The 10,660-nt window shown below is 42.4% G+C and overlaps 1 protein-coding gene across 1 annotated transcript; it reads right to left on the reverse strand.

The window, feature by feature from the left end:
• Nucleotides 1–7,562: 7,562 nt before the first annotated feature.
• Nucleotides 7,563–9,567, reverse strand: LOC122135487. Its single transcript, XM_042714937.1, has 3 exons — nt 8,510–9,567; nt 8,069–8,403; nt 7,563–7,868 (listed from the first exon to the last, which is right to left on the reverse strand). Exons 1-3 carry the CDS (start codon nt 8,814–8,816, stop codon nt 7,782–7,784), a joined length of 729 nt encoding a protein of 242 aa, XP_042570871.1. The 5' UTR covers nt 8,817–9,567; the 3' UTR covers nt 7,563–7,781.
• Nucleotides 9,568–10,660: the final 1,093 nt, after the last annotated feature.

The raw sequence follows: 10,660 nt of genomic DNA on the forward strand, positions 1-10,660 counted from the left end.
GTCTTCGATGATAATGAACCCGAGAGAGAGAGAGAGAGAGAGAGCGCCCCGGCCGCGCGCGCACTCACTCACTATATTCAGAGCGTTCAAGTTTTTGAAACCGTGTGTAAAGAGTCAATTGCGTGTGTCTCACGGTGAATGCTTGAGAGTTGGCAGCTCTGGTTACGTTGGTTGGCGCTAGCTTGGTCAACATCAGCTGTCTGATGTTGACAGAATGCTGTCTGTCAAATTAATTTAATTCAAATAATGTGTATATACACAACTCAAAATGTAATATGAACAAAACGAATATGAACATATTCACTGGTAAAGGTGAAGGGGAGTAGCTTGAAGATGTCATGTTTCAAAATCACTTGACATCACCCAATGTTCCTCTGGAGGGCAAAACGTCCTTTAGGCTTCGTCTATGGCTCTAGGGTTGTTGTGAAGGTAGGGGCGGAGCATAGAGACTATGCCGTTTCTCGTTTGTTACTCTAGAGTAGACCAATTCACTTTATTGAGGCATACTGCCCCCATCTGGTATGGAATGTGGAGTATGACTTGATTTCTTTGCCAGACATTACACATGGCTCCTTTAACGTAACGCGTAAATACAAGTAACTAATGTAAATCAAGCATAGTCCACGAAGTGTTGGCGAAATAACACATTATCGGACCGGAGAGAATAATATGGAATTTCTTCCAGAAAACTTCTTGCACAAAATAAATTCAAGCACATTCAATGTCCATTGATATGCAGTGATATCCCATTTGCATCCTCTTCTGTGGTCTCTTCTGTGTTGTGACCCTTGGCTCTGGGCATGTGATGTCTCTTGCCTCGTCAGCACAGAATGGCCTGATTTTTTCATACAGATAGGTCTGCCTGTCAATGTTCAGTCCAGGTGGGGCCAGGACAGGAAGACGGTCTATAGGGGGCAGATCTGCTCCGTCGCGCAGTAGCTGATATTCAACAGGTTGTGCATCACGGTGAGTTTTTGCAAGCACCACACCTGGTCTCTTGGCGTCAAAGCTGTGATAGAATAAGCACATAAGACCACTTGGCTCACAGTGAACACGACATAAAGGGGAGACCACACCGAAGTATATTTTAAACAAAAGTATATTTATTAACTAAATTATTCATAAAGTCAGTATATGTAAGACAAATCAAAAATGTTGTGTAAATCAACATAGTGAAGGTGTAGTGCAAAAAGGTAAAGAAGCAGGGCTGCCAACAGCGCTGCTGAGAGTCTGCTCGCGAATGCAGTCCTCCAGCACCAGCCAGCTGGAGAGCACTGATTTTATCCAGCCTCCAATTAGGCCATCAATTAGCCACCTTGGTACAACCCCATAGCTCCTCCTGCAAACCAGAACAGAAACAAACCAAAACCAGCCACAAAATACCATACTAACAAAGGGAGAAAGTGGCAGACCCAGCACATTAGAGCTGGGCCATCACACCTCCCCCCTAAAAAGACAGAGACCCATATATATGGGACTCTGAATCAGCATTTCCAGGTACAAATAACTAAAAATAAATACAAAACAAATCTCAAAAACATTCATTCTGGAAGACTCAATCACACTGATTCATTCCATAGCCACTCACCCGTGAAACACCACTTTCACCTAGATTGATCACTCTCAACACCAGTCTCCTTCATATCTCACTATCCAGCAATCCTGGCGCCTGGAAAGCAAATTAAGGACAGTAGAGACCAAAAAGACAAGGATAAAGACAAACACAATCACTATGACCCCTCCGGGGCCCGAGATCAGCATCAGCAATCACATTCTCAACACCCTTGATATGACGTATAGACAATCTATATAGCTGTAAGAAAAGTGCCCTACGCATAAGGCGTTGGTTAGCATTTTGCAAAGAGTGGAGAAAAGTGAGGGGATTGTGGTCTGAATAGACCACCACTGGATGCAGGCCACCCCCCACATACACATCAAAATTTTGGAGAGCCCAGATCAAGGCCAAAGCCTCCTTCTCAATAGTTGAATAATTACTTTGGTGTCGATTAAACTTGCGTGAAAAATAACAAACAGGTCTATCCACCCCATTTTAATCTCTCTGCAAAAGAATTGCGCCCGCCCCTACCTGGCTTGCATCAACCTGAATCTGAAAAGGTTGATCTAACTGTGGCGCAGCCAAAACAGGTGCAGAACTCAGCAGCAGCTTTGCATTCTCAAATGCTTGCTGACACTCAGGGGACCAGTCAAACTTAACAGAACTTTTAAGCAAATTTGTAAGTGGGGAGACAACAGTTGAAAAATTACAACAGAAATTTCTATAATAACCAATCATCCCCAAGAAACGCATCAACTCTTTTTTTGTTGTCGGAGGAGGAAACTTATCTATAGCCAAAACTTTGGCTCTCACCAATCGTACCTGACCTTGACCGACCACCTTGCCCAAGTAAACCACAGTGGCTTGGGCAAACTCGCATTTCGCAAGATTCACAGTGAGATTCGCTGCCACCAACTTCTCAAATAGTGCACGAATGCGGGCCAGATGTTGCTCCCAGGTTTCCGCATAGGACACCACATCATCAAGATAAACTGCGCACCCTTCCAACCCAACAACGACTCTGTTCATGAGTCGTTGAAAAGTGGAAGGTGCGTTCCGAAGTCCAAAGCTCATCCGGTTGTATGAATAAAGTCCAGATAGTGTAATAAAAGAGGAAATCTCTTGGGCTCGAGGTGTAAGCGGTACTTGATAGTAACCTTTCAACAAATCAAATTTACTAACAAAACATGCAGCACCAACCTGGTCCACACAGTCTTCCATTCGGGGTAATGGAAATGAGTCTGGTTTTGTCACCATGTTAACTTTCCTATAGTCAGTACAAAACCTAAAGGTGTTATCAGGTTTTTTGACCAACAAGCATGGTGATGCCCAGCTTGAGTAAGAAGGCTTAGCCAAACCATTATCTAAAAGATACCGGACACTGTCCTCCAAACTTTTGTGTTTATCCGGTGAAACCCGATAAAATCTCTGCCGAATAGGCTGTGCATCTCCGACGTCTATGTCGTGCTCTATTAGACTCGTACAGGTTGGGATGTCTGAAAATAAAGAAGAAAACTCAAAAATTAAGCTTTTCAACTGTTCACGTTGCCTCCCCTCCAAATGAGTCAAAAGACTGTCCAACTTAGCCAGCGACTCAGTGTTATTTAAACGCCCATGTAGGACTGCGTCGTCCGGACCCTGAACCCCATCTTCAGCTGCCACCTGAGATGTGCTCAATACCTCCTTGATAACTGCTAACCCCACAGGTTTCATGTCAACCTTGTCACCCCCCACCGACAATGTTGGGGAATAATAAGGCTTAAGCAGATTTATGTGACATAATTGGGTAGATCTCCTACGCTCAGGAGTAGACACCAAATAATTAAGTGCTGAAACCCGCCGCACAACAGAATAAGGACCAGAGTACTTGGCCCTAAAAGGCGAACCTGGTATAGGCAGTAATGCTACTACTTGGTCACCTGGACTAAACTCTCTAGTCTCCGCCTTGCGATCATAAATTCTTTTCATTTTTTGTTGAGCTTCAGTTAAATTACTACTTGCCATTTTCCAGGCCAAAAACAGTTTGCGACGAAACCCATTTGTATACTCAGTCAAGCTTTCTGGTGGCTCTGAATTATCCAGATCACTGCTCAGTACAGACAAAGATGAGCGCACTTTGTGAGCGAAAACCAATTCGTTCGGGCTAAAACCTGTACTTTCCTGCACAACGCTTCTTGCCGCCAGTAATAGCCATGGTAAGCCCTCTTCCCAATCCCTTTCCATCTCAACACAGTAAGCACGCAACAAAGATTTTAAAGTGCCGTTATACCGCTCCAGAGCCCCTTGGCTCTGTGCATGATATGCACTACTTAGATTGTGCTTTATGCGCAGCTGCTTTAGAGCCTCGGCAAATGTCCTAGAAGTAAAATTTGAACCCCTGTCACTTTGAATTACCTTCGGTATTCCAAAGATAGATATAAAATGTGATAGTGACTTTATAATTGACTTTGTTGTTATACTTCTTAGGGCATATGCAGCAGGGTAACGCGTAGCCTGACACATTATTGTAAACAAATACAAGCAGCCAGATTTCGATGCAGGCAAGGGACCTACACAATCAATTATGAGATGTTCAAATGGAGTACCTACTGACGGAATTGGATGTAGTGGCGCAGGTTTAATAGACACATTTGGTTTACCCGCAATTTGACAGATGTGACATTCCTTAATAAACTTAGCCACATCACGTTTTATCCGCGGCCAGTAAAAGTGCTGTAACAAATGACTGTATGTTTTCTTTACACCGTTATGTCCAATCATTTCCCCGTGTGCAGTTTTTTAACACTAGATTACGATATTTCTCAGGAACAATCACCTGCAACACCGGATCTGCTACCTCAAGGGTTGCAAACGGTGACCACCTGCGAAGCAACAAGCCATTTTGGACACAATAGTTATTATCCATGCTTAAATCTGAAGCCAAATCAAAATATTTCCGAAGGCCAAGATCGTCTTTTTGTGCGTCAATCATTTCACTATGAGAAAGTGATGCTGGCAACTCTGGAATATATAATTTTAGTTTCGTTTTAGACGCATCAGATGGCTTCTCTGACTGTGCGTGACTCATTGCGCGAGTCACCGCACAGGCAGTGAACACCTCTGGAAAATCGTGCAGATTTTTGTCAGACTCAGCTGATGGTACAACGTCTCTTCTAACCACAGGAGGTGGTAGTGACCCTTCAGGCCAAACACGGCCCCCACCCCAAATTATTTTCCCAAAATGAGTTCGACACCATCTATTGGTAAAGATTGATGCACGGCAATTGTTACCTCTCCATTGCAGAACGCTGAAGACAACTGAATCTTATGCAATGGCACTGAAAATGGTTGAAGATCAATTCCACGAATTAAAACTACATTTCCAGTGTTTGAAACTGAAGAGAACGGTAGAACAGACTCACTAATAAAAGACTCTGATGCTCCCGTATCCCGTAATATTCTAACTGGGACTTTTTGAGCATCGTCAACCAGTGAAACGAAACCTTCTGTGATAAACGGAGTATAATCCACAACATCAGACACTGCTGTTTTATCACCGTCTATCTTCCCAACTTGTACATTCGTCTGTTGACGATCGGGCGCGGTTAACAGAGCCTCCTGTGATCCAACACAGTGTTGTAATTTCGTAGCAAAAACACTAGAAGCGCAGCCTACAGGTTTGCTACTGCCTGCTTTACTCTTATTACGAGCGCTCAACATTGGACATTCTTTTTTCCAATGACCCATTTCTAAACAATAGTGACATTTATTGTCAGCATCCATGTCCCTGACTCTGTTACGAGTTGAATCGGGCCTCCAAAAAAAACCCGCATTAAAAGGACCCGTGTTAGGACGACCAGGGCGATGTTCTCTACGACTATACTCATGTCTTGGCGGATGCTCCCTCATAGGATTTTTGTGCATTAACACGAAATTATCCGCTAGGACAGCAGCCTGAGCGGCCGTCCTCACCTGATGTTCACCTACGTAAGTGGCAATTCGTTCTGGCAAAATGTTTTTAAATTGCTCTAAAATCACCAAGTCGCACAAATCATCAAAATTGCTAATGCCCTCAGCCGTACGCCAACGATGGAAAAAACTACTGAGCTCTCTAGCTATCTCAGCATGGGTTTGTCTATCACTCTTTCTCCAATTACGGAAATGTTGTCTATACGCTTCTGGAATCAATTCGTAACATTTTAAAACTGCATCTTTAACACACTGATAGTTCTTTCTCTCTGTAGTGGGCAACGCAACAAATGCTTCCTGCGCTTTCCCAACTAATACAGTTTGCAAAAGCAAGATTTTATCCTCATCATCCCACTCTCGATCAGAGGCGACATTTTCAAATAGTGAGAAAAATACGTCAGGATCACGTTCATTGAATTTGGGAAGAAACTTGATCATACCAGCCAAACCGGATTTTTCACCACTGCCACTGGAGGAAAATTTACCATCGGCTACCAGTTTGAGTCTGAAACGCTCGATTTCCTTATCCTGCTCTTGAAGTTTAAGTTTCTGCAACTCCAATAAACGATCCTTTTCACTCTCCTGTGTCTTATGTTCCAGGTTGCATTCGTAACAGCTCTTTATGTTGCTCAAACGTCAATCCACTATCAGGAGACGACATGCTTGCTGCCACAGGTATAACTGGAAACGATAGCCCTGTACTACTTGTGTCTAACTGTGTATTTCTAGGCAACACTTGTTTGTCTTTTAAATGTTCATGAATAAAATCAACTATTTGCTCTTTTTTAGCAGATTTAGACAACGTTAATCCAATCATGTAATGATCTGCTACATTAAACAATTGCTCTTTTGTTAAGGCTAACAACAAACTCTCTGACGGAGAGCTAAAAAAATCATGCAACGCGCTCATAATTTAGCACTTAATCCACCTTTCAACAATGTATCAAATCAATCTCTAACACACTAAAGCCCTCAACTCAATCTAAAGATCAGTCTTCCAGATTATCCAACCAAACAACTTAACTTGCGTGAACAGCTACAGCCCGCAAAACAGGACAAACAAACTACGGAGCTTCCCCGTATCTAAACATTTACCCCCACTATTCTAACCTATTTTCACACTGTGTCCAAGAACCGAGCTCTTTACTCACCCATACCGCTGGAGACGTACTGTCCCGACCATAGGCCAATTCAGTCGTTTCTCCACGGCGATGTCCTCGGTCCAGACACCAGTGACGCTCCAACCTAATCCCCAGCGCAGAAAAACGCTCTAAGACTGGGTTAAATGATCGCTCCAAAAATTCGCTGTCCTGCTACGCAGGCTGAAACACTTCACCAAACCAAATGGTTGGAACTAAGCTCTACACTGCAACACGACATATATGTTTAATACACAATACAAACAGTGTGGATCCCCTCTAAACATTCGGCCCAGCACGATTACGTCACACACGCACGTCAATTGGCCAATTGCGTAGCACTACTTTACTCGCATTACGCTCTTCTATAGTAAATAGTGAGAATTAATAGTAGCCTACCTTCCAAAATTCAAAATCGGTTCAAAACCGCCGGACGAGCCCCCATATGTCGTAGCCACTTGGCTCACAGTGAACACGACATAAAGGGGAGACCACACCGAAGTATATTTTAAACAAAAGTATATTTATTAACTAAATTATTCATAAAGTCAGTATATGTAAGACAAATCAAAAATGTTGTGTAAATCAACATAGTGAAGGTGTAGCAAAAAGGTAAAAAGGTGCCAACAGAAGCAGGGCTGCCAACTGGAGAGCCCTGCTCCAGCCTCCTGCTCGCGAATGCAGCTCCTCCTGCAAACCAGAACAGAAACAAACCAAAAACAGCCACAAAATACCATACTAACAAAGGGAGAAAGTGGCAGACCCAGCACATTAGAGCTGGGCCATCACACATGGCAAAGTATCTTCTCATAAAATACTGTCATGTGTATGTTGTTGCTGTTATATTGTATGTACACAATGTGAAAGTTTCAATATAAGTACCTGAAGTGCTGATAACTCTTGATCCTTGGTGTGGCCAGCAATAAGGAAGTGGATTTCAATTTTATCATGAAGCTTGTGTCCAACCTGCCAGGCAAGGTACCAGAGCATGAAGTTGTTCTTGTTCTGCCCACTGCAGTTGTCACAATGAAGATCCACCTCTGTTTCTCCAACTCCAAAGTTGCCGAAGAAATGATGCATGTAGCTGATGACTTCATTGCTTCCCTTAGCAGATGACATGCCTTCATCAATCAGGTAATTCACCTGTTTCTGCAGCCCTTCACAGGAAACACCAAATAGGCATTTCCGTGGGGTCCTGGCTGTAGAGGGTTTGAGGGAAAGTGTAACTGTAGGAGACCGAGGGAGAGAGGGAACTTGGATTAGATTAAATGAAATTTGTGTATATTCATAACTGTCTAATAAAGATAAAAATGACTATATTGATGCTATTCTGCATTTGCGCTATTATCAGGCTGCTTATTCTCATGCACCAAATCGCCCTTTAAGGGACATTAATAAAGTAAAGTAAATGTGTGTGAAATATTACCTGCTGAGCAAAATCAAAACTGTAATGCATCCTGATCTTCTTGCTTGCTGGTAGGGACGGTCCAAAAGACAGGTTAGAGCCAGAGCAAATCTTTCTGCAGGCAGCAGTCATGTCGTTGTACACAGCCCTCTCTTTCTGCACAAGGGAAAGATGATCTTGTTGCTTCTTTACTGCTTCAGACTTTCTATCATCTGGGAGGTTTGCACTTCGTATCAGCTGCTCGTTATTGCTTTGGCACTGCCAGCAGAGATCTGTGTGCGGCCGGCAACTTTTGATGTGTGGGAGAAGTCGGTTCCACAATGCTTTGAAGCTGGTTTTACAAACTGCACGCTCACCTGAAAAACAGATATTGCTTATGGTTAATTGTATTGTAATTGCTAATAGTGCTTTGCATTATATCACATTATAAGCACTCAATTTTAAATCAGTGTTTACACATACCAAGCTCCTTAGCAGACTTCACGTAGAGACGCCACACTGAGGCCTTGGACACATGAGCTGGCTGTTGGCCAGGCAGCATGATGGCATTGTCTTCTGCATAGTTTTTTATGAAGTCCACAACTCTGTTGATATCCTCAGGGCTGATGAACCTGGCTGGTGGACGTGGCAGTGAGTGCTTCTTACTCGAACGTGGTCTTGCCCCATTCTCCTCATAGTGTTTGACTTTATCAGTTAGGATGTCTCTGCCAATGCTGAAAAAAGAAAAAAAAAAGAAGAAAAAAACGTTTAACATCATGCTAACAGGCATCTTGTCACCTATATCAGAATGTATTGTACAAATTATAGGTACTTTTACTTTACTGAAGTAAATTTTATGATGAATACTTTTTACTTTTACTTCACTACATTTTAGAGTCTGTATCTGTACTTCCTGGTTTAGTCTTGGTTTAGTCCTGGTTTAGACCTCAGTTAGTGGTTAGACCTGGTTTGAGTCAAAGGATTAAAAAAAATCCTGTACATTAAACTCTTCATAAATACTTTTACTTTTGACTTATAATGCACATTTTACGGCTACGGATACTTTATACTTTTACTTAAGTAGGAATTTAATCTGATACATTTACTATTACGTTAGTAAATCCTTGTTAAGAATATTAAGTAGCACTTCCTCCACCACTGGCTAAAATTATTAGCATCACATTCAATTCAAGAATGCTAACAGGCAGGTTTACGTGGGCTAAGTCATTCACACCAGTCAATTCAAGCAATTGAAGCATTATTCAAATTAATAGTAGATGCTTACATTACCATCTAAAAGGCCATTATAGTAATGGGGGTTTTTGGCAAGTGATACGATGCTAACGATTACAATTAAAATGACAGTCCTGAGCTAGCTAATAACAATAGGTAGGTATGGGAAGGTCAAAACATGGACTAAACTTGATAACGTGTACGTGTTCTTAGAATGAACACAAAACGACAAACTTTGATGTTTATGGAAACTCACCCCATAAGAAACAGAAAAGTATTCTTGCAGATCTCGTTGCCTCCAATGAAATAAGTCGTTCGGGCACACTTTCTCTTTGTCGGGGTCTTCTTTGTGGATGTTACCATCTCCTAAGTTTGCACTGTGCGTCTGTTTGCCTCTAAATGTCCAATAATTCGCATGTCCTGCCACTCTTTTTCCGCAGCTAAAGAATCCAGCCGTATGTTGTACATGTCTGGAGAAAGCTTCTGGCTACAGGACTGTCTCCCATGCAGAGAGTTCTCTTTTCTCCTCATGTAGCATTTACAGTCAAAGTAGCATTTACAGTCAAAGGATTTTCCCCATTTCTCTGTCTTTATCCCCATCAAATGTTACTATCGATATAGCCTCTGATATCTTACGGTCCAACTCGTCTGACGCCAGTCCGACACATTCTTCCTCGTCTTCATCTTCGCTCAGTTGTAGATTAGGGATATTATTCAGTCTTATTATGCCGCTTTCATCGTCACTCAGATCGTCTTCAGAATCAGTGAGCGCTTGTTCATAAGCATTGGCTTGTCAAAGAAGTACTTCAAAACATTTTCGGTGTAACGGCCACAGTTCAGCTCGTCTGCTTTAGTCTTTGCGGCGTCCATCTTCATTGAATTTTGATATCAGCTAGAGCCGGCCAGGGCGCTGCATAATAAGTAGCCACGCTTCCCTTGGAGGGCGGAGGCAATAACAAAAGAAACAAAAGTTGTGCTGCCGACTTGTGTCACTGGTTTCCGTGACGGGTCACATATTAGCGCAACACTGCATTAGCAAGAGTGCATTTTTTAAGGTATTTTAGCAGAGATTAGTCATTAACGTTAGGGCGCTGGAGATTGATAGTATCTTTTCCTGCTTGAATGTGCTTTTAGGACAGTATTAGGACAGTATTTCATAAAATTAACCGTCTATTTAAGAAATACTTTTGTTTGAGGTGACTGTGAGGCATTAAAAATCCGTGAGGCCTGATTTATGCTGCGTGTTGGGTGTGATTACCATAATGCAAGTATTTTCTGTTGTTCCATAAATGTCTATATTAATGGGACTTATCCATTTCGTCTCGGTCGCGGGTGCAGGCGGCTTCCTGCTTTGAGCGTAAATGAGTGCGAAATCTGTTTATTTTTGGCCACAGAAAATGT

Source organism: Cyprinus carpio, chromosome A24 (assembly GCF_018340385.1).
Source record: "Cyprinus carpio isolate SPL01 chromosome A24, ASM1834038v1, whole genome shotgun sequence".
In the NCBI taxonomy this organism is placed as follows: Eukaryota; Metazoa; Chordata; class Actinopteri; order Cypriniformes; family Cyprinidae; genus Cyprinus; species Cyprinus carpio.